Genomic DNA, 22,894 nt, shown 5'->3' on the forward strand with positions numbered 1-22,894 from the left:
ACAAAGGCTGCTAAAGTGACCAGTTATCCGGTGGTTGTAAGTGACTAATTTTCAATGTACACTTTGAACAACGAGGAAACGTACCCGCAAACACCGTGCCCACTGGATTCAGACAAACATGGACATGCAAATCCACACAATGCATGACGGGAGGCTTATAGTGGCAGGTGAATTTTGCGGAGTGAGCCTTTCTGCACACTTCATCAACTGCATCGTATTTCAGTTGATGGAGGCATCAACGCGCCCGCTTGTATCAAGCGTTGAAAAAGATCTAATCGTTGTTAACGATAAAATAAGTCTTTCATTATTCTTGCAACATGTATAGAACATTTATTAGGAATTTTCCTTTCACCGAATGAAATCAAACAGTGCCTCGTTTTAAATAAAAATGTTTTTTTTTTCTTTCTCAATGTCTTTTTCCACCGTCACACCGTGACGCTTCCATCACTGCTCCGAAAACCACCTTTGCTGAGGTCCTTGACAATTGGTTCTCAACCGCTTTTCGCCCCTGAAGCTTGGCGACCCATTTGGATCTACTTGCTTTGCCTGCGTATGCTTCTTTGTGCTGCTTTTGTTCTTTCATAGCTCTAAGCGCAGTCTTAGAGCAACATCATGCTATAGCAATCGTCATCTAAACTTTTCGTACGCTGTCTAGTTTCTGCCATGTTGTCATTACGTGCTTCTCTGGAGTACATTACGCCTCCGAAATCCCTCTTTCCACGTAGCCATGTCTGTCACCTTGAAAGTCACACCATATGTTTTTCTCGGTGTGTCCCCATCTTGACAATTGTTCTTAGTCGTTATACTAGATTTATGTTTTCATGTTTTCTGTATGAATAAACTCAAAATTCACTTCAGCATCTACTTATTAGCTGGTTCCAACGCACTGATTATTTGTTCTGCATTTAGCCTTCGCACTCTTTTTTTTTTGTCATCTCCTAAATTAGACAAAGGCAAAATTATTTCACTTGCAGGTTCACTGGCAACTAATTTCCTCCTTTACTACCGGGCACTCTCTCAACCACTGTCTTTTCCAACCATAGAGGGGTCAAAATTAGGGCATCTGAGCTTGAAAAATAAAGTAATGACGTTTTGAAACCAATGTCCGCCATTTTCTGACTCTCGGGAAGGCCGCAAATACAAATCTTTTGTCTCTGTCACCCCTTAGTCAGCCCTCATGAAAACACGGAAACGTTGTCAAAACGTCTACACTCTCCAAAGAGAAGTTGCTTAGAGCAGTATTGGCCTTCTTCAAGCTTCCCGCTACCTCACGTAGGTTGTACCTCACGTAGTTATTTTTGTATTTGCCACTTGGAATGAAATTCCTGAAAGATACCAGATGCGTCATCAAACTCGCCGTAAAAATTCACTTTTGCTCCACTTACCAGTTAGCAAAACGCTCTTTTAAGCATTGAAGCACAAAAGTAACTCTAACGTCCATGTACTTCATCCCAGATTTTGAGAAATAATATATCGAAACTGGTGTCATCCTGGAGGTTCGTTTCACGTGCATATGTCTTGCAAACTCACCAGCTGCACTTATTAAATTACAATATGTACCCTAAAGTAAATAATGAAGAAGTTAATGACTGAATTCTTGTTAATAGCTGAATATGTGTTGCGATGTCTCATGCAAGTAATGTCCGCTTCTTCGAATAATGCAGTACACAGAAAAAAAATATGCCTTGTGCCAGAGGCGATTCTTTAAGAATGACAAAAAACTTAAAAGTGATCACCCTGTATTGCCTAGGCCTACGAAAAAGTTTCATTAAAGAAGGCAAAGAAAATGGCCGTTCAACCCGGCGCCAAACATTTCTCTTTAAACTGCATGTCAGTACTCTTCCCGCAAAAGCACGGCATCGGGAACGAGGAATATTTCGCCTTGAACCACAAAATGTTTGCTCTGCAAAAAGCGTGAGAAAGTGGAACACGTAATTATTAAGTATTGCGACTGAATACATTATTGGACGTCCTACAGCGTATTATCGCGGAAGAGTTACCTATTGACCCTTATGGAAGTCGTTATTTTAGGGGGAGGGAGGGGGGGGAGGGGTCGGGTGGAGTTGAAAACACGTGTAGATTGCAATACTGTTCCCTAATGCATCTCCACGTGGAAAGCTGGGATGCTGGCATGGCATGTACAGCTAAGGTGTTCGAGCCACCTCTAGAGAAAACGTAGCGTATTCGAGAGAACTGTACTTCACACTTCGTAAACCGCCTGATCGTGCCAGTATTTTCTTTAAGCCATTGGTCCTTTTCAAAAAAAAAATTCCCATTTCATAAAATATATAAACCGTTGGTTTTTTTTTTCATTTGTATACTTCATCGTACGTTCATGTTCTTTATTGCCAAAGAGGCAATAAAGAAAAAGAAGTAATTGTGGCCTGATGACTGGGGCATCGAGAAGTAGCGCACGAATAGAGGATTGATGCCAGCGTCCGTCAATCACTTCTTATTGAAAAGGCCCGAAACGAGGCGAGATAGTAACTACCCTGCTTGCCGCAATGTACCTGGAATGAGACGACGAATGCTTCGCTTTGAAACGGTAGCACAACAAAAGCAGCTAAGGACAGCGCGATAAGCTGTGCAGAAGTGATCGACACTGTATGGGCCACATTAAGAGGTAAAAAAAAAAGGTTCAATATGTTTCAAATATAGGACAATATTCTAGCTCCCTATAATAGGAAGATGTGGAATATGGCAGGTCGTGTATACATCGCACGGATAACCGGTGCTCTAATAAATAAAAATAATGGCTGCAAGACAAAGAAATCTGTAGCGTAGGACGGACATAAATTACACAGCCCAAGCCCCCTACAAGATTTGACTGACAGGATATAAAGGTGATCAGAGACCTCTGGGAGTGGTCTTCATCCTTCAGTGAACAGTGATGATCGTCATTCAAAGGTCTTCATGATTCAAAGGCCATGATCGTCAATCATGATGATGCATCGTGTCCGTGAATGCAACGTCCTAAACGATTCACGCTGCTGTCATAACGACGAGTGTTTCTCAAGCATTGAGCAAACCGGCAACGCTTCACCAACCACGACATTTTAGCTGCTGGCTCGACCTAAATATTAGGGTAGAAAAGGCGCATTGAAATTTCGAATCTCATGAGGGCATCGCAAACGTCATCCTCGCGTCAGTTCATAACTGGCCGAAGCAATCAGTGATTCAGTCAGGCATGAAAAATACCGCGTCTGTGTGCCTTTTTGCTTTACCTCCTCCATTTATTGTGCGTAAATGGAAATCAATAAAGAACCAACCAACAACACGTATAAAGATTTCCCCCCGGATCTCAAGAGGCTCCAGAGACCCTAAGCCGATTATGAAAGCATAAGCACTGGTGCAGCTGTCCTATCATATTGGTTATAGATGGTAGCCTAATGAGAAACGAAAATGTTTTTTTTTTTTTTTTTTTACCATGCAGCATAGTGATACCTCACTTTTCAGTGATTGCGGCTGAAATTATGTGGCTCAATTATGTAAATGCAGCGCAAATTAAACCTAACACTGCATTCAGAATTTGAAAAAGAAATAGGAGGTTTAGCGAGGTTCGACAATGCACAAATAAACAACGTACAAGAGCTACGGTACTTTGTCATCATATTATACGTCCGACAATAATGAGGTCCAGATCACTGCAAATTCGCTTTTCACTGCATTTCTAAAATGTGGGCTCTGTTACAACCATCGAATAATCATATTATGCTAAATAATAGCGCGAGCAAAATTTCGTCATCGTTGAGACGACGATGCGTAGAAGCCTGCAGGGTAATATCGCATGAAATAAGCGTGCTTATCTTGTCAGAAGCAAGAGAAGGTCAGCTGCTTATTGAGGACAACGGACGGCTGGCCTTTACATATTATTTCATTTGTGGTAGAATGTTGAAATTGAAAAGCAAGCTTTTTCAGAACATTTCACATGTATAACTTCAGAACTTCAAGGTCTTCATGATGATTGGACACCTCGCTTTGAAAATCGTTTGCACAAATGGCTGCTGCTGATAATTCTGGTGAGTGTTATCACAATCGGCCTTGCTCGCGAATGTCTTGCATTTATTACATCGATAATTTATGTACAGGCGTTGCAACAATGTCTGGCTCTGCGCCTGCTTTCAAGCCTGCTGTGGTTGAAAAAAAATTGTTCGTTCTCATACTGTAAAAAATGTATCTCTCTCGTGAAGTGCAGAAAGGCCAAGCTTATTTATCGGAGTGTCCAAGAACTGCTTGAAATCCACGCCTGGCTTTCACACATCCTCCAAGGCGGTGGTCATATGCAAGACACTTCGAGTTCACTGCGTGGTGTTGCCTAAGCGAGCCGGTCCAGACGACAGCCATCGTCTAATAATGAGTGAAATATCGTCTTCGTGGTAACTCGCCCATACTATAATTCAACAAAACGCTGTAAAGCCCAAAAACAGTTTGATCATCGTGTAAAATTCAGTAGTATATAGGCTGCGGTAGTTGAACTTTGCAACCTTTGAAAACAAACTATGGAGTTAAGAGGTAGCTTCACCTCAGCACCAAGTCTTACATCCCTAATGAAATGCATGCGACACGTAACTGCTCCTAACAGCCAATCACTTGACCGACTTCAGTGAAAGTTGCTGCATTTCAGAGCGCAAGCTTAGTTCTACGGACGGCATGCCCGAAATTTGTATATATGGCCTATATATGAGTCGCCCTAAATCGGTAACATAAAACAACACAAGGTTTACAAAATCACAAATCTGGATCAAATAGTGTAGCTAGCGCAGTTATGTAGACTGCAGTTCTTAGAAGATCTGAAGCGCACAAACATGATACATTACATTTTATGTCAAACGGTTATAATGTTAAGGAAGGTTTCGCGATGGTTCTACTGAGAAACTAGTGATATATTTAAAAGAGATGTAGGGCACGTCACTTTTGTTCGTTTAAGTATCGCAGTAGGTGCCGCTTACGAAACTGTGGTATCGTTTCTTCGTGCATTATTATTATTATTATTATTATTATTATTATTATTATTATTATTATTATTATTATTATTATTATTATTATTAAGGTACACTTGTAACCTTGATGTCTGAATATCCTTTTTCTTTTTAATTTCGGATTATTCAATATTAAAAATATATGCTGGCCTATATGAAATATTTGATTCGGTGGATTCTGACAATATTTTTAAAATGCAGCGAATCCCATCAAATTGCGCGCGATAGTAGGCAAGCATCAGCTTTTCTTCCTTCCCACGTATCTAAATAGGAGTTCCTGAGGTAAACCTTCATCTTCCCAACCTAATACTGGGGCTACGACAGACGCTGGAGTGTGAGGCGGCAAATTAATTTTGGCCACCTAAATTTTTATTTCCTCGCACCCTATTTTATCTACCCAGGTATATTTGCATTCGCCGTGTACCGGCACTGCGGCCGCTGAGGCCGGAAGTCCAACCGATGACCTCGCGCTCAGTGGCAGACACCTACCGCCACTGAGCAACTGCGGTTGGTGTGTTGCCAGGCTGGTAGCCTCCTTCCATTGTAGCTTTATATCATCAATTCATTTGGAGATTTGAAAGTCAATTCATTGATTGAATGATTTATTGAATACTAAGTGTGGATAATGGGGCTGCAGGTCAATAGGACGTATATGGAATATATTGATTACTACTAAATGGCAGTGACCGTGCAAAGTGGCCGCAAATATGATTCACAAGGAGTGCAATGCAGGAGTCCATGGAGGCTATGCTTAAATGATACTGGAAAGCTCGAGTTGTTCTTTATTTTTACCATCTTATGTTATTTCGCCATCCAGTTGTATTTCTTTTGCTACGCAGTATCTGCACAGGAGTAATGTTCACTTAATTCTGAAGCATTTCCTCGTGGTATGTAAACCCGCCTGGAAAATTAGACAATATTTAGTTTACAATGCAAAGCCAGATATGACACTCTCCTACGATGGCGCAACATGTTAGTTTACTCAGCTGTACGTGACTCATATTTGCCACGAAAAGAGCCACTTCTATTTTTTTCCTTTTCGTTGCATATATGCAGGTCAACAATAGAAAGCACACGGTAACATCCCCACCCTCATCCCGATGCCCATCCAGATTTGGGGATGTCAAGGAATGACAATGGCAGATGAGCTCATATCAGGCGACGAGATGGCTATGTCGGGGCTATCAGGGAGGGGATATCAGGGCGGAGGGCGTACAAACAGGAGCGGGACGTCATCCCTTCGTTCTGTGTGCGATTTACATTTATGACGCCCATCCCTAGAAAGAAATTGGCGCTGATATAGAGTTACGGTATATGCCAGAGTTGCGCCAAGGTCTACCATCTTGGGCTCCAAAGTTCGGCAGGAAAGCCCCTCCTCGTACGCATAGGAGGCGCGGTGGCGCGCCAATGCCAGTAGCGCTTCGTCTGCGTCTAGTCCAGTAACGCAAAAAATTAATGATGCGTAAAATATCACCAGAAATTGCCCATACCCCGTAAGCAAGCAACAATGTAATGTCTTATATTGTAACAGCAGCAGCGTTGTCGTCAAATCAGAATTACGCAGACGCTCGTGCCTACGCGAGGCAGGTGCCGCTGGCACGCGCAAGCACGGGCTAGCGTTGGAAGGATTAGAAAAACTCAGTGCCCTACAGACAAATACAATACGTACACGTAATAATCAATCGCCGACTATATCCTACGCAGTATTCGTACCCATGCACTCTCTGCGACGTCCGAGACACCCTGCTACACATGGTTTAGGATCGCCCACTGCTTCAAACATCCGCAGAGGACAACCGCGAAACATGGGGGAACACACCTCACAATCTAATAAAAGCCCCTGGCTACGGCATCAGTAAGAGCACATTGCATATGCCCTTCAGTTTCATAACATGTACAACATTGCTTGAAAATGGCCGTATTTACAGGTAGCCTAAATAAAACCGCGTTCTGAAGCGGCGGAGAAACGGGGGGCAAGCTACAGCTTCCTATTTGATAGGATAATCGGGATAACGTCCAGTTTCCTCGCTGTATATGTTCCCAACTTTGCGAACACTTTACCCACCCGCATTGCGCTCGCGCGCATTAGACAACGAAAGGAGCCACAACTTGCTTTGTGGCGAAAGCCGAGTTAAATTGTGGAATTATCCGCGTACTACTCATAATTGGCAGGGTGGGTGAATGATTGTAGAGCCATATTTCCCTCTACAAATGTGAGTACGAATCTCCATGGCTGCGACCAGCTTGGGAACACCTGGTATCCCGCACACCCCGTCGACGGTGGGGGCATCGGCGGCACGCACGGCCGACATGGGCGAGGACAGCGCCCGTGTCCACTGCGGCATAATCGCGGGGCCATTGATTACACGGTGCCTGATTATGCGCGGCCGTGTTTCTGCGAGACGGCGCAATCCGTCACCGATGGGAGCGGGCTCGCTGCCGAAGCATGCATGCGCTTTTGGCGCGCCAGACTGGCTGGCGCGCTCGAGTTCGTGTGAGCGTGTGTGTGTGTGTTTGGGCGGGTGTGTAAAGTGGCGAGATAAGTTTCCTGGCGTTTAGGCGGTGTAAGGTAGTGAATGGAAAAGGCAAGAGCGGAGTGAACACAACGGACTGTGACGCGTATAATACTGCAACGACCGCATGCGCTGAGTCTGTGCAAAGTACACGTTATACGTTTCGTTCTTGCGAAAGACCTGAACGATTCGTCTCTCTCGATCACGACAAGGCTGGCGCGACGAACGATGGTTTGCTCTTTCGCTGCTGTCTACTAACGTGACGAAACACTTGTACATCGAAGTGAACACGAAAGCTTTGCTTCACGCTATCAGTGCTGTCGCAGTATATTCGTATTGGCGTGCGTGGATGGAATGAAACCATTGGGAATTCGTGACGACCGTACCATGGGCACTCTATTTCCGCCTTGGTTATAAATCTAGATCTGTCCCCTTTGACACGGACAGTATTCATTAGGCTAATTAAAGCGCAAACGGGTAGGAAATAATCGCTCGCCTTGTAACGACGGGAGCTAAACTGGCCGCTACTAGTTATAGATAACATACTCATCGGTCAAAAAAGACAATGCCTTTCTCAGACAATTTGAAATTAACGCGGCTTTCTTTACGCATGTGGGTTATGCTTAGGGTATTACAAAATCCGAGAAATATACTGAAGCTTCGCAGCGCGTCAGACCCGGCCAACCAAAAATGCACTTTCGACCGTCACGTGAAGGGGCAACGCGCAGGAAGGTTGACTATATAAAGAGCATGAAGCCACACACTTTGTCATGTGGCGTTTGTTGGAATGAAAATTCGCTTTTGCGAGAGAGCAATATCATTTACAGCTTTAGAGAAAGAAGTGCGAGTCGTATTCGCTTGTGAAGATTGAAGACCACACTGAAGGCACTCAAGGCGGCTCCTGCTTCCTGCATGGAACGCTGGTTCTGGTCAAGTAACTGGTGGGTTTGCTTTTGCTCTTTGTCCTTTACCTAATTGTTTTTGGCCGTTTGTTCCAATATCTGTTTACTTACCATAGTTATATACTATTTCTTTGCAATGTCTCACTCATCGCCAGACCAGGAGGCTTCTTCCTGGTCGGCCTCTGTTCCTCCCTGTGATTTGCCGGTGTAGCTTTTCCTTACACAGTGGGATGGCCAGCGTACCTGTGGCTTTGGTACCGAGTGATCTCGGAGTGATTCGCATGATGAATCTCAAGGCAATTCAAACTACTCCGGATGGCCTGGGCGAATTTTCAACAAATCACCGAGGTTCGACACTTTGGCCGAGGGGAAATTCTTTGCTGTTCGTCAGACCAGGCTTGTGTTCAAGATTTACTGAAGTGTGATGTTTTTGCGATACATCCGGTGAGCAGTTTCATTCCTCATCACCTTGCATGCACCAAAAGTCTTGTCAGCGGTGTCGACATAGGTCGATGTCCAACGGGAATTTTGTAAATGTTTTCAGCGGCAGGTGTGATTTCTGGGTATTGTTTCAGCCGTGTGGTTAATAATAAGCGCATGCCCACAGAAACATTGATTGCGACATTTGCTGGCGTGAACCGCCCATCGGAAATCAAGGCATGGACACTTGTATATATATATATATATATATATATATATATATATATATATATATATATATATATATATATATATATATATATATATATATATATATATATATATATATATATATATATATATATATATATATATATATATATACCAAGTACAGCCTCTATGGACCTGCAAGCTTTTATGGATTGCTCAAACCGCCAACATTTTCGACGCTGAAGGACGCGGTGGGATAGAGGCTGTACTTGGTATATATATATATATATATATATATATATATATATATATATATATATATATATATATATATATATAGTCATACAATGAGAAGCCAACAAACACTGACACCAAGTACAACATAGGGGAAATTGCATGTGCTTAATAAATGAAATAAAGTAATGATAAATTAATGGAAATTAAAGTGGATGAAAAAACAACTTGCCGCAGGTGGGAACCGAACCCACAACCTTCGCATGTCGCGTGCGATGCTCTATCAATTGAGCTACCGCGGCGGCGTTTCCCCATCCACTTTTTTGGGTATTTATGTGTACTAGTAGAACCCTGGGAGTGTTAGCCAGCGCCCCCACTCACAGACCTTGGCGGCGTACGTGGAACGTCTTTTTTTGCCGCAGGCGTCACGAGAACGTGATCTTATATATATATATATATATATATATATATATATATATATATATATATATATATATATATATACCAAGTACAGCCTCTATCCCACCGCGTCCTTCAGCGTCGAAAATGTTGGCGGTTTGAGCAATCCATAAAAGCTTGCAGGTCCAACACACGATACCGGATTTGTGGAGAAAACTCAAAATACAATTCAAAAGACATTCCTTCCCTAAATAAGTCCTGCTGCCTCTGCAGAGGTACTCACCCTACAGCTGAGCCTAACTGCCCTGCAAGATCAAGAGAAGTGCACATCCTCGAAGTAACTGATTCACATCGGTGCTGTCGTCACGAGGCCATTGAAAAAAATTCAGAGCAGGACTCAAGGGTATGCTGCAATAACGGCCCGTCAAACAGTGTGTATGAAAAGTCAATCTCTCAGACTGTTGCCGCTTCCGTAGAAGAAGCGTTGGAGAAAGCAATGGAGCGCATCGTGACAAATCTCACCGACTCCCTTGTTCAGGTGATGTTCTCACAGATAGCTCCGTGGCTTCAACCTAATAATACAGCCAGCATTGAGAATCAGGTACTGAGTCTAGCGCGGAGTCCACCTATTGAAATATCGAATGCGCAACCATTGACTAATAATCATTCATCAAATCCATCAACTTCCGAGAAAGTTGACCACATCTGTCTCTCCAATATAGATGGAATGGAAAGTCTAGATGTAGATGTGGACCCCCGGTCTCTTAAATGAGCAAGGTCACCGACAGAGAAAAAACATAGCTCTTCTACCAACTCCAAGGCAACAAAGTACGTGAGAAATATTCCGACTAAGCAACACTTCTTAAAAAAGAGCGTTTTAGACCAAGCACTCTCTGCTGCTCGTATTTATTGCTTGGACGTTTAACAGCAATTTAGTGGAACTGTCGTACCATACTTTCCGCTGTAACAATTTTATTGTATCTTCTAAATATTCTCGAGATATTATTTTGCAGGAAACTTTGCCTGCTGGTGGTCAGACTTTCCATCTAACAAATTTCCGATATTATCGATTGGATCGCCTTTCTCGAGGTGGTGGTTCAGTTTATTTTTGTATAATCAAATATCTGTCATAAAGCTAGTCTAGCATACTTGATAATGTCGCCAGACTGTGACATATTAGCATTGGATATGATACTTCCTCATTGCATGCCTTCTTTTATAATTAACACGTACTTCCCCGCTCAAGTGCAAGATACCCGTTATCTCGATACCTCTATCACTTGCAGTCAGAAGAACGTCATACTAGTGGGCGATTTTAATTCTCATCATGTATCATGGTGTTTCCGAAGGGACACTTTATAATGCTTGTGGGATTGGGTTTTGTCCAATATTTCACTTGCTTATATTCAAGAGAACATCCTACTGTTCGGGACCAGTCGCGATCTGCCGTAGATCTTACGTTTGCTACCACGAGCATTTCTTTCACCTCTTGGAAGACTGTTGATTCCAGAACTAACAGTCATCACTTCCCTAAAATTTATGAACTGCTTGCCCCGTTAGCTAGCTTTCATAGCCATGTGTGCACGTTTGTTATTTGTGCAAAATTCTTAAATTCATTAAAGTAACCTTTAAACGCTCAGGAGGGCATGCAGAGGGATATTAAAGCAATGAGCCTGCGTTCAATACACCAACAATCAACAAGAACGCTCAATTTTTTTACAATCCACTAAGGGCGGATCATATTATCCCTGGGGGAATTCTGGCAGCGAGCGAGATTTTAAACGTCGAAAAGCTGCGTCGAAAAAATCTTTTATGTAAGCAACGTCCTGTTAATGGGGCTTATTGTACATATTTAGCTCCTACATTTAAGCGAACAGTCTCAAACGTTAAGGAGGATTATGACTCCAAGCATTACACATATCTTTCGATGTGTAGCAATAAAAAGGCCTTGTTAAAATTTATTCAGTCCCGTATAGTTATACCGGCGCCCGTGAATATCAACTCTGTCGTTTTATCAATCAAATAATTATCAGAGTCACTTGAGAAAATTGCTAAAAGACTTGCGCAACGCTTTAAGCATATATTGCCGGTAGGACTAATGAAACCTCCCCCAGGAGGTGACTTTGTAGAAGTAACAGCGACAGAGTTCGAAGGCATTATTAGACCGTAACCGGCGTCAGCCCCAGGTCCAGATGACAATACAGCAGAAAGGCTGAAAGTTTTGTTTGATTACACGCCTCAGGAGCTACTAAATATAGTGAATTTCTTTCCCAAAAGTTCATGGCTTCCAAGAGAGTGGAGAGCAGCTTAAATTATTCCTCTGTTAAATAAAAACCAGCTCTACTTGACTTCAACAACATGAGACCAATTTCTCTTACTTCCAATGTCATCAAATTAATAGAAAAGGTTGTTCAGGCCGTATAACAAATTTTATGCAGGATGATACACTTCTCAGCCTTTGTCACGTTGAATTTCGTCCCGGCCACTCCTTATGGTGCGCCTATGTAGAGTTAGAGAGCCGCACTAAACTTGCTCGCCGCAAACGAGAGTACGCAGCTTTGGTGACGCGAGATGTAACAAAAGTCGGCGACTCTGTAGAATCTTATATTCTATTCAATGAGCTTCGGTCCACGAATATTTCCCGAAGTATATAACCACTTGCATGAATGAATTTATGAGGGATCGAGAGTTTTATTGTTACCAACGCGGTATTTCGACGTCTAAACACAAGCAGACAGGAAGCGTACCACACGGTGCCGCTCTTTCCCATATCCTATTTAACATTTTGCTGAGTACAATTCATTTGTCTCGAGAAGTACATGTTTAGGTTTATGCTGACAATATGGCACTTTTTACATCCGCAAATGATGTACATTCACGACACCAGTCATTGCAGAATTAGTTGGGATGCTGCAGACATAGCTAGACGGGTTATGCGTGTCGTTAATTAGCAAAAGTGCAGTACTAATCTTTCCGTTAACTGTCCAGGCGCATATCACGTTGCCCACTCACGTTTCACCTTTGGCCATCCCTTTGTCGTGACGCCATTGTGGACACACCCTCGTCGTCATCTCATTGTCATCATGCCATTGTTGTCATTCTAGCTCCACCATTCGCTTCGCCACACCATCGTCGTCATACCGTCTTCGTCACAGCGTCGGCATCAGACTGGCATCGGTATCCCATTGTCCTCAAGCCATCGTCATCAGACCATTGTCGTCATACCATCGCCCTCACTCTAGCGTCGTCATCCGATGGTCGTCACGCTTCTTCGTCTGAGCATACTCCCCTCGCTCTTGGATGTTCTATTCGGCCACAATCCACAGAATTGCCCTCGCCGGGGCTCTTTCGAAGGAGCCGGCAACTGATCGAACCCGTACAACCAGAGGTTCCCCCGTTACATGGAACATGGCGTCATCCTAAGCACAACACATCAAGTGCCCACTACGTGACGTTACGGTGTCATCGACCACGTTTTCACTAAAGAGGTCGATCTATAAACAATAGCGAGCCCGTCTCCTACTTCAGTACGGATAGGCCATTACTATCCTAATGGCTAGCACCTGTGCGGCTGAAAAAGCATCAAAGAAACCGCCTAAGAATAGCGTTTAAGCAATGGAAAGCTTGCCTGCACACTTGCGTCGTCTGTACCCTTGAGAACATCTTAGCGTGGTATAGATAATAGTCCAGAATGGTTTCTTTTTTACTTGATCTTCTGTGTCTGATGCAGATCTAAAGGCGAGGGCCTTCCTAACAGAAGAGCAGGCTCTGTAATAGGGGAGGTACGAAGCCCTCGTACGAGAACGACGGCACACATCTTCCTGGCGTTTACTTCAATAAAGCAGAAGTTACTGTCTAGTGACCAATGTTGCAGAGTAGGCTCCTTCATTCCATTCCGACTCCCCTCCGAAGAGTGGCTATTTAGTTTTAGGACTTCTAGGAATAGTGAGAGTCGGACCATTCCCACTCCTGGAGTGACTGAACTGATGCAGTCATTCATCCTGTTGCATTAAATGAAATGCTGTTTCTACAATTGTTTACTGCTTGCGTTGTGTGCGTAGTAATAATATATTTTTTTATTTGACTACGTCATAGTAATGTTACAAACTATTTATATCACACAAGAACAAACAGGCTTCGTGGCCGGTTATCTCCGAAACATGTTGTGGCCGGTTATCTTATTATAATGCATTATTTTTTCGAAAGGGCCTTATCTCAATTTCCTGTTTGGTCAAACTATCTGTTCCTATGTGCTGTGCCAACTGTAGCATTAGCCCTTAAAAGATGAATTGGACGAACACTGCGAGCGTAGAGCACATGCCTGGCCAATAGACTAGCCGTACTCTAGAAAGCTTGCTTCCCTAGCCCACATACAACATGACTAGCCCACATACAATGACACGTGCCATAGGGCTAGCCAAAGAATTACGTGACACTACAGCACAAATCAAAATATACATAAAACATCTCAACAAGCATGGTCAGCGATAAAAGAAATGTGAAACCTCTTTATTGCTTTTATATACAATCTATATGAATTATTTAGAACAGTCTGTTGAAAAATTAGAAATTAGAAAAAGGTAGATGATGCATACAATATTCATGGCACAGGCACTGGAGCAAAAGGGTCTAAAGTGTTGCGTGAAAGAATAAACAACTAAAACTGAAGGACGCATAGCAGTTCCAGTAAGATTATGACCAGTAACATCTCTCCGATAAGGGACATGTTCTCTCTATAATGTGCTCTTCTGATAAGAGAAGCCGCAGAAAAGGCACGCTCTGTCACCGGTTCATCTTGCGATAACTGCAAACACATTAGTTTTCCAACCGCGCGACGAATGGCAAAAGACGTGCATTTGGATTCCAGAAGCTTCACGGCGTCACCTGGTCAGCGCTGAAAGAAGTTAAATAGTAGTGGTTCTCTTTAAATGCAATTCAATCTTTTAAGGCAGGAATACTTACGGGTTTTCAGAAATGTAGCATGCATGTGTGGAATACCGTGTCCTTTGTATTTACCGTGGCAAAGATATTCACCTATAGGTAGATGCTAAAAGGGACAGTATTGAGGAAAAATTGAGAAATATCATAAACTTAACAAGTCTAGTGCAGTCCAATTGGCAAATTTACAAGTTTTGTAGAATAAATTAAAACCAACATTTAGCTCGCCAAGACTGTGAGCGCATTCTTTTCCACCTACATTTCGAAATCTCGCGATCTCATCCCATTCACATTTCATCTTATGCACTAGCGCCATCATTCAATTTCAATTCATTTTGTTTCATAATTGGGAATGATTTCAGAATCATTCAAACTCCGAAATTTCCATTCCGCAACTCGGCTCTCGACCAGCACTCGCTTCTCTGGTACTTCTGTTTACTTTTCTTTTTAAAGCTAGACGCTACGTGTTTCTACCTTCGTAGCGCTAAATAAACTAGCCCGATGTTTAGCTTGAGAGAAATGAGAGAAAAATGAGAGAAAAATGAGAGAAAACGGCAATTTATGTATGGTGAATTATTAAAAAGCGTTGCCTTCTATTTTTATGCCCACTCCAGCGCAAAAAAAGAAGTTGTTTTACTGTTTGAGGTCAAATGAAAGAGTTGCGACAATAAAGCAGTTTTCCCGAGTCGCAATTTCCTGTGTTTCGTCTTCGCGGCAGACCTGAAGATGGGAGCGGGATCTTGCTGTGATAATCAGGCTTTATTATGTATATATTATCTATATCGAAGCAGGCCTCGTCATGTAGCTGAGTGTGATAGCTGCTTCAGACGAGCATTCTAACGTTGCCCGAGCGCGACTATTGGAGGCTTGAATTCTGACATTTCAGTGCGAATACCACGACTTGATTATGAGGCACGCCGTATAGTGCGGGACTCGGAAGAACTTTTTACCGACAGGGGACCTTTAACGCGCCCCCAATGCAAGGGACATGGGCGTTTTTGCATTTCGCCCCCACCGGAATGCGGCTGCAGCGGCGAGGATTTGATCCCGCGACCTCATGCTTAGCAGTGCAACACCATAGCCGCTAATGCCACCGCGATGGGTACCGTTAGAGGATCTTTTATTCCTAACCACTCTTCAATAGGAACGATCCATTACCCCTGCATAAGGCTGATGAAGACAAAGCGCCAGCGCATAAGCGACATGGGTCAGTAACTAAATTAAATTCTGGGGTTTGACGTGCCAAAACCACTTTCTGATTGTGAGGCACGCTGTATTGGAGGACTCCAGAAATTTTGACCACCTGGGGTACTTTAACGTGCAGCTAAATCTAAGTAGACGAGTGTTTTCGCATTTCGCCCCCATCGAAAGGCGGCGGCCGTGGCCAACATGAGTCACGCGCTCTAGAGAATGACGACCACCTCTCGCTTTGCCATAATGGCTGCAGGACCTCACTGCGCATGCTCCTGATATATTTTCCGATTCGTAGTGTCTTGTGACGCTGACCAATCCACCTGCACTCCTCAAGATTGCCGGGGTGAGCCGGCAGAAAAATTATGCATCGCACTAAAGGCTGATAAAGCTCCATTAACTCCTGCATTTCAAAACTGAATAGAGGAATTTAACGTCTTAAAACAGCGCATTGGGTTGCGAGGCTCGCCGTAGTGGGGCTCCGAATCAATGTTTACCACCTGAAATTGCTTACCGTGCACCAAATGCAAGATAGACGAGCGTTTTTGTATTCGGGCACCATCTCTTTCCCCCATTGGAGTATGGCCGTAGAGGGCGCGGCTGGGATCGTACCCACGACTTCGTGCCGAGTAACGCAACTCCATAGCCACTGAGCTTCCCCGACAGATCAACCGTTATTCCAAAGTTCGGTCACGACTCCAAGGGAAGAAGCATTTGGTATTGTATTGTTGCTGCGTGCTCGTTACAGTGAGGCACCACCAACAGAGCCCCGAACTTCTTTTCGCAACCTTTTCCTAGCGAACATCATTAATCAACTACGACCTAGAATCAATTTACAGTCAAACATGTCGGGGGCAGCACGACCACATCATGATGGATGCCACAGAGAGTAATTCCAGCGCTCCTGCTGTTTTCTAAATCGACATGCCTTCGCAAGAATTAGACGTTCTACTGCTCATTCTCTTCAGTACATGGAAGCTTTTCTTCTATTTCTTTTATTTTCTGAACTGTTTCGCCACTGTGGCGAAGACAAAGCGAACGCTTCTCTGGTTGCCTAACTTAATGATTCTCTTTTCTAACCCTATTTGAAACCCTGATCTGAGTTTACTAGGAGATTTCAGCACAGACGCCACTTATATGCGCTTTCTTAGTCTTTTCTCCCAATTGCACACGCATGCTACCGTTGCGTTGTATTGGTTTCTACCTACCTATCCCTGAAAGGGTCTGAAATTCTTAGTGAGAATATTCATTGATCAATAGACCAATTGATTTAGTAGACTTGCTTAATGTAGACTAATCTAGATATGGAAAGGGGTAGATGCATAACAACATACAAGATTGCATTAAATATGATTAGGCAACCTAAAATTTTACCTCGTGCCAAAAATATATATTTGGGCGAGTACTGCTTTAGACATGGATAAAAGTTATGTAGAAAGACAGTTAAGGAAACCTGTTTACATTACTGCTGGGCAACCTATCTATGTTTTTCTTTTTTTTGCAAATTCAAAACGCATTCTAACATACAAAATACATTCCACATTGAAGGCAGAGACTATCGTGAAGTTATACACCAGACTTAAGTACAACCTTCAGATTCTTGAACAGTACCGCACCAGTGTCGTCCGGCTGGCATGTCCGCGCCTTATGCTAGGAAGGGTCTATGTCGCGCATGTTAGGAGAGCCTATAAGACGGATACCTGTACTCCATATGAATATTGTGCTCGTGGGTTTATTCTCGATGATGCCGACAAGTCGACGCTCATTCGGCACTGCTAAGCAGTGAAAGACTGCGCAAGCGCGTCAGTAGAAACCGAACGCTGGCCGTCTGATGCCATAAGCCATTATTGCTGCTAGGTTAGCCTCAGTAGCCCTCTGTCGTGTAACCTCTTAAAGTCCTAATTCAACGTACTGACGTTGCCTTATCTGGGTCGGAAAGCAGAAACCCACCACTTACCGCCTCGGACTTCGCACATTAGGCTCAGTCGGCTGCTCTCGTTGAAAGGGCCGATTTTTCCCGACAGAACATTGCCTTGGGTGTCCATGATCACAGGTGGCTCGGGAGGTACTGCGTGCAGACAGCGAGCGACGAAAATAAACGACGACAGGCCTCACGCACACGAAAAAGCCATAAAAGGCGAAACGAAAGAGGACAAGCAAGCGAGCAAAACAGAATCCAAAGCCGTCGTCCGAGCCGACGGTGCGCGACGCTGGAATGAGGCGGAAAACAAGCCGACACGATTGCCACTCGACGCCGGTGCACCCTCTCGGTGATGCGTGAAGTGAGTCGTTCAGAAGGAATCGGTGGTCGGAAAGAGGGTGTTAAGAGAGCTGCTCTCTCGTTAATTGGATTCCCCGCTTGCAATTCAGTGCGAGCTGTTCTCTATTAGCTCTCGTTTCGTTCTATTTTCTTTTCGCACATGAGCTTTATAGTTGCTCTGCGCTATTTTTGAACTATTTTCGTGATAGTCGCTCAATAGCTCCTCTGAGAAATCTCTTTTATTCGTCAAGACAACTCAGCTCTTCGTACTTTATTCCAGAAGAGATGTTTAATGTGTCAGTAGAAAATTACTGCGTTTCTGGTTCAACGTCTGCAGTATATGTGCTCCTTTCTATAGTAATAGTAAAGTGTATCTTACGCTTGCATGGCTATAATAAGTCTGCTGTTGGCAGTCCACAAATTTGTGTCCAAAAGTACTATCGTAACAGTTGTAGATCTTCATATACACCCCATAAACATGTGATTTGTCAAGTGTTTTTGTATGCCAAGAAGAAGTCATGAAAATAGGTGTCTCCTTGCTTATAAACTCGAACTTCTTGCACCAACGATCATTCTGAAATAATTAATCTAAATCCACGCAACAGAATTGCAATTATTATCAAGGTCACTCAACTAGTATTCACTCTTATGGCCATAAAATGGCCGAGGTGATCCTTTGGTTCAGGACAACCGATGTGCCCTTCCATACTTCAAAGAAATAAAAAAAGCACACAATTTAGACAACCGGCACATTTTGAGGCTATTGTCTGAAAAGTTTCAGACTTTCGCCGAAAGCAACAAAGCAAGCAGCAGAGTCTGTCAGGCTAGAGGCACGGTCTATCTATTCGGAAGTGGAATTCTCTGTAACAATCAAGATTAACAGCATTATGCAGTTCTAGATACATTTTTGTAACTATTTAATTTTTCACTGAGCACTTACGTAGCGAGCCCTCTCTATTATAGAGTGCGACCTATCTGTCGTATTGTCGTCTCCAACTACATCTAATACCATAGGAACATCACACGTGTAATAGGTTCACCTAACATTTTGCGAATGTGCACTTTACAGGCACAGTGCTTAAAATACCACGGCTCCTACTTACGCAGGTTACTTAAAAAGGCATCGTTATGACGACGCGAGCAAAGGGACGTCGCTAATTAAACTAATGGCGAGAAAACTGGGGGAAATCGCGGCAATGACAAAGAAGAGGGCACATCAATAAAACCGAGGAGCAGCAATTAATTTAAGGTGACAAATTAAGAGCCCGAACGACAGACGAGGGCACACAAGGCGACAGGTACAACGATGACTTTTGGAATACTTTGTTTTTGTATGTGAGATTGGCGAGCTATACATTAGCGTCATGGAAGCAACATAGCAATATTCTTGAAGGGGAACAAATAAAGGAATCGCAAGTTATGAAGCAAAGCAAGACAATGTGGAAGAAATGTGATATCATTGCGTAAGTGGTACGGCCATCGACGTGCGCGATCAAAAAAATTCTAGCCCCTCACTTGATAAAAATGCCGAAGTCTTGACGTGCATGTCATGGCAAACCTTTAAGCGGCTTCCGCAATATATGTTGTTACCACTGTTTTCGCTTCTGCCAACAACAGCGCTAAACCAAAAGTTGTGTTCCCAACCGCACTGCCCTAGCAATGAGCAGACCTCAGACTTTTGTCTTAGAGTTGTCCTCACTTTCCTCCTCCTCCTCCTCCATTTTTTTCGCTGTGGCTTTTAATCCATTACCGTGAGTTACGAAGCGCAACAAACCCCATGATACTTAAGATGCCTGCACGAATATATAGAACAGTGACATCGAGACAGCAATCAAAAGCCCATGGGGCGTTTTAAACAGTGTAATCTCAGACAACTTTAAAAATAAGGTCACAGTATTTTTTGTTCTCATCGTTATTTCTGTTATGACCATAGGTTTCAGCACGATTATACCATGTCAGAGAGGTATCTAGCACCATCTCTAAGGACGAAGCTATTCCCAAATACAGTTAATACTATTAAAACACGATCACATCTGTTACGACGCGCCTACACCATGACTGTTTGTGTTCACCAGCAAGATTCAAATTCCCCCAAAGCTCAGCGAGTTTCTTGAGTGCCCGAGTTTATTTACTCGAGGAAACACAACACCTATTACAAACAGGGTAGTGGAGATGTCCGGAATAAATTTAAGCATTTCGCGTAATTTATTGCACCAAATGCATGGAACACTAGTGTTACAATTCCAACAACGTATGATTGCGGCTGATGTTGCCTCAAACTGCACCCGCTACATTGTTCTGAACGCTACAACCCCACGGGCACCAAAAGCCACCATTTATTCACTCGTGCTCAGCGATGATCTCAATTGCACCACAGTGGGTGCTCGAGTATATGCGGCTGAACAAGTTGGGGTTTAAGAAAATTTTATCGAAAGGGCAAATAAAATATTGCTGCCTATTTCCTTTATACGTGGGGCCGTAAATCAATTTTGACGTTATACTTTCTGTCACATAGATTGCTCAAAGGCAATGTGCCAATCGCAATCATTCCTGCTTAGTGTGCATTAGTGTACAAGGCGTAAAAGGCTACTTCCAGAAGCTTCGATGAGTGTCTTGACAGCCTCTTCTCAAACGTAACCGCATCTGGCGGTCATGCTCGGCAAAATACTGAGTTGGTATTTAGTTCTCCCCATTTTAGGCTGTTCGAACTGGTATTTGAATGCGAACGCTGAACGTTACCTGAGGCACCATAGGTATGAAGTAATTCACCTTTTCTTTTTCCGCCACTGTTCGAATCGGGGTAGCGGGGCTTCCTTGTGTGACTGTCGCTGAAACGCTTCCCATTTGGCATTTCACAACAGCTTTTTCTTTGGTCTTCTAAGCGTGGCTGAATAATAATGTAATTGTGCTGCTGAACCCCGAGGCTTTGGGGTTGATCGGCGGCTATGGCGGCATAATTCTGGTGGGGAGCGGAGTGCGAAAATGCTGGTTTCAAACATTTATGGGAGCACGTTCTAAAACATAAATTGTGCACATTATTCCGGGGCGTTTCACTACAATGTCTCGCACAGTCCCAGTGCCGGTTTAGTACGATGAACTCAATCAAGCAAATAACTAAATAATGGATAATTGCCTAGGTGTACAATAGCGGCATGAGTTGACCTTACTTAAGGCTGCTCACAAACTTTTGGAGATGCTTCTGGCTTTCCCATAGTTATATCAGTGCTATGCAGACTCTATCAGCTCCGTGCGATTGTTAGGAAGTCTTGCCATGGAAAGCTTATCTGGGCATAGCGCCATTTATTAAGTGGCGCCGTGGCCGCCTCTGTTGTGCACTGATTACCAATCAGCTGCAGACGTGTCATGTCCGTACCACAAGCGAATGTCTTCATGGCAGTCTAACAATGAGGGAACGCTTTAGGCGCCACACATCTTCCAGCTTATTGTAGACAGAACGAGACCATCATGCATTTGGGCTGCAGACATTTTGTCGACCGAAGGATAAGCAAACTACAGTTATACTTCGTACAAGACGTGTAAAACGCACCGCATATTAAACCGTCCTGCATGAGCTTGGCAGCGACGGTAATAAAATTCCAGCTGATTTCGCTCACGCTGTTTTGCTAATGCTTTGGCATTTTAGGAACCTTGTCTTTGTTGGTAAGTTTGCCCTGTAGACGGGCTTGGTAGTATATTACGCACCTTGTAGATTCTATAATGTTGCCGCCATGCAAACTCACGCAATTCGCCCCTCCGTCTGTCATACCGCTGGTCTCGTTACATTTATATTAGCTCGCAGTCTGCACTTTAACAAAGAGATGCGCGCTACCACAGCCACAACCACCCTATATGTCTTTTTCAGGATAATAATGATTGATAGCTTTGTCACACGGTACAAAGTTGTTTTCTTGAAGTGCTGCAGGAATCCGAAAACAAAGAAAACCTTGAAAAACTCAGCTGAATCGTGTTGATCTATGTCACAACAACAGAAGACGTTTTAATGAAACAATTAGCAAGTTAGCGCACTGCCCCATAATTAGCTTCCGTGTTTTGTTCATGCTCTCCTCGAGAATGATTCCGGGACTAATAATACGGTCAGCTCTGTCGAACGCAAGAAAATTGATACACAATAAAGTGATTAATAAAGGAAAAAGGAGACATCCAGCATACGTTGCTAAGTGATAAGAAAGTACCTGTCGTGGTTCCTCAGTGGCTATGGTGTTGGGCTGCTGAGCACGAGGTCGCGGGATCTAATCCCGGCCACGGCGGCCGCATTTCGATGGGGGCGAAATGCGAAAACACCGGCGTATTTAGATTTAGATGCCCCTTAAAGTCCCCAGGTGGTCGAAATTTCCGGAGTCCTCCACTACGACGTGCCTCATAATCAGAAAGCGGTTCTGGCACGTAAAACCCCATAATTTAATTAAAGGGCTAGAAAGTAAACCCATACGGGTTCCTCGAAAGAAAATCCTCGCAGTTGAAGAAAAATTCATACTGGTCAGGGACACGTACCTGGGACCAGCACCTATCCGGGGCAGCCGCTCTACCATCTGAGCTAACCAGGTGGCTAGGAGATGGTAGGGCGAAGTCGAATTTATCAACAACTCGAAGCAAAGGCAAGAGTTTCGCGTAATAATTCTGTGAAAACTCGTTTTGCTAGCGGCCTGGTTAGTTCAGATGGTCGAGTGGATGCCCCGGAAAGGTAGTGGTCCCGGGTTCGAGTCCCGGACGAGGTCGAACTTCTACTGCGAGGCTTTCCTTTCGAGGAGCTCGTATGTGTTTCTTTTCTAGCGCTTAGTTACGTTTGCGTGGATGTCTTATTTTCCCTTTAATAATTACTTCTCTCCA

General features: G+C 43.6%; 1 protein-coding gene across 2 annotated transcripts in view; it reads right to left on the bottom strand.

Moving 5' to 3' along the window:
• The window catches only part of LOC135915328 (neural cell adhesion molecule 2-like), a 182,612-nt gene that overhangs the window by 39,365 nt on the left and 120,353 nt on the right, over nucleotides 1-22,894 (bottom strand). For both annotated transcript variants that reach the window (XM_065448364.1, XM_070532336.1), the window contains exon 4: nucleotides 17,744-17,854. In XM_065448364.1, the coding sequence (XP_065304436.1) occupies nucleotides 17,744-17,854 (111 nt within the window). The remainder of the gene's footprint in view (nucleotides 1-17,743; nucleotides 17,855-22,894) is intronic.

This window comes from Dermacentor albipictus, chromosome 1 (assembly GCF_038994185.2).
Source record: "Dermacentor albipictus isolate Rhodes 1998 colony chromosome 1, USDA_Dalb.pri_finalv2, whole genome shotgun sequence".
NCBI lineage: Eukaryota > Metazoa > Arthropoda > Arachnida > Ixodida > Ixodidae > Dermacentor > Dermacentor albipictus.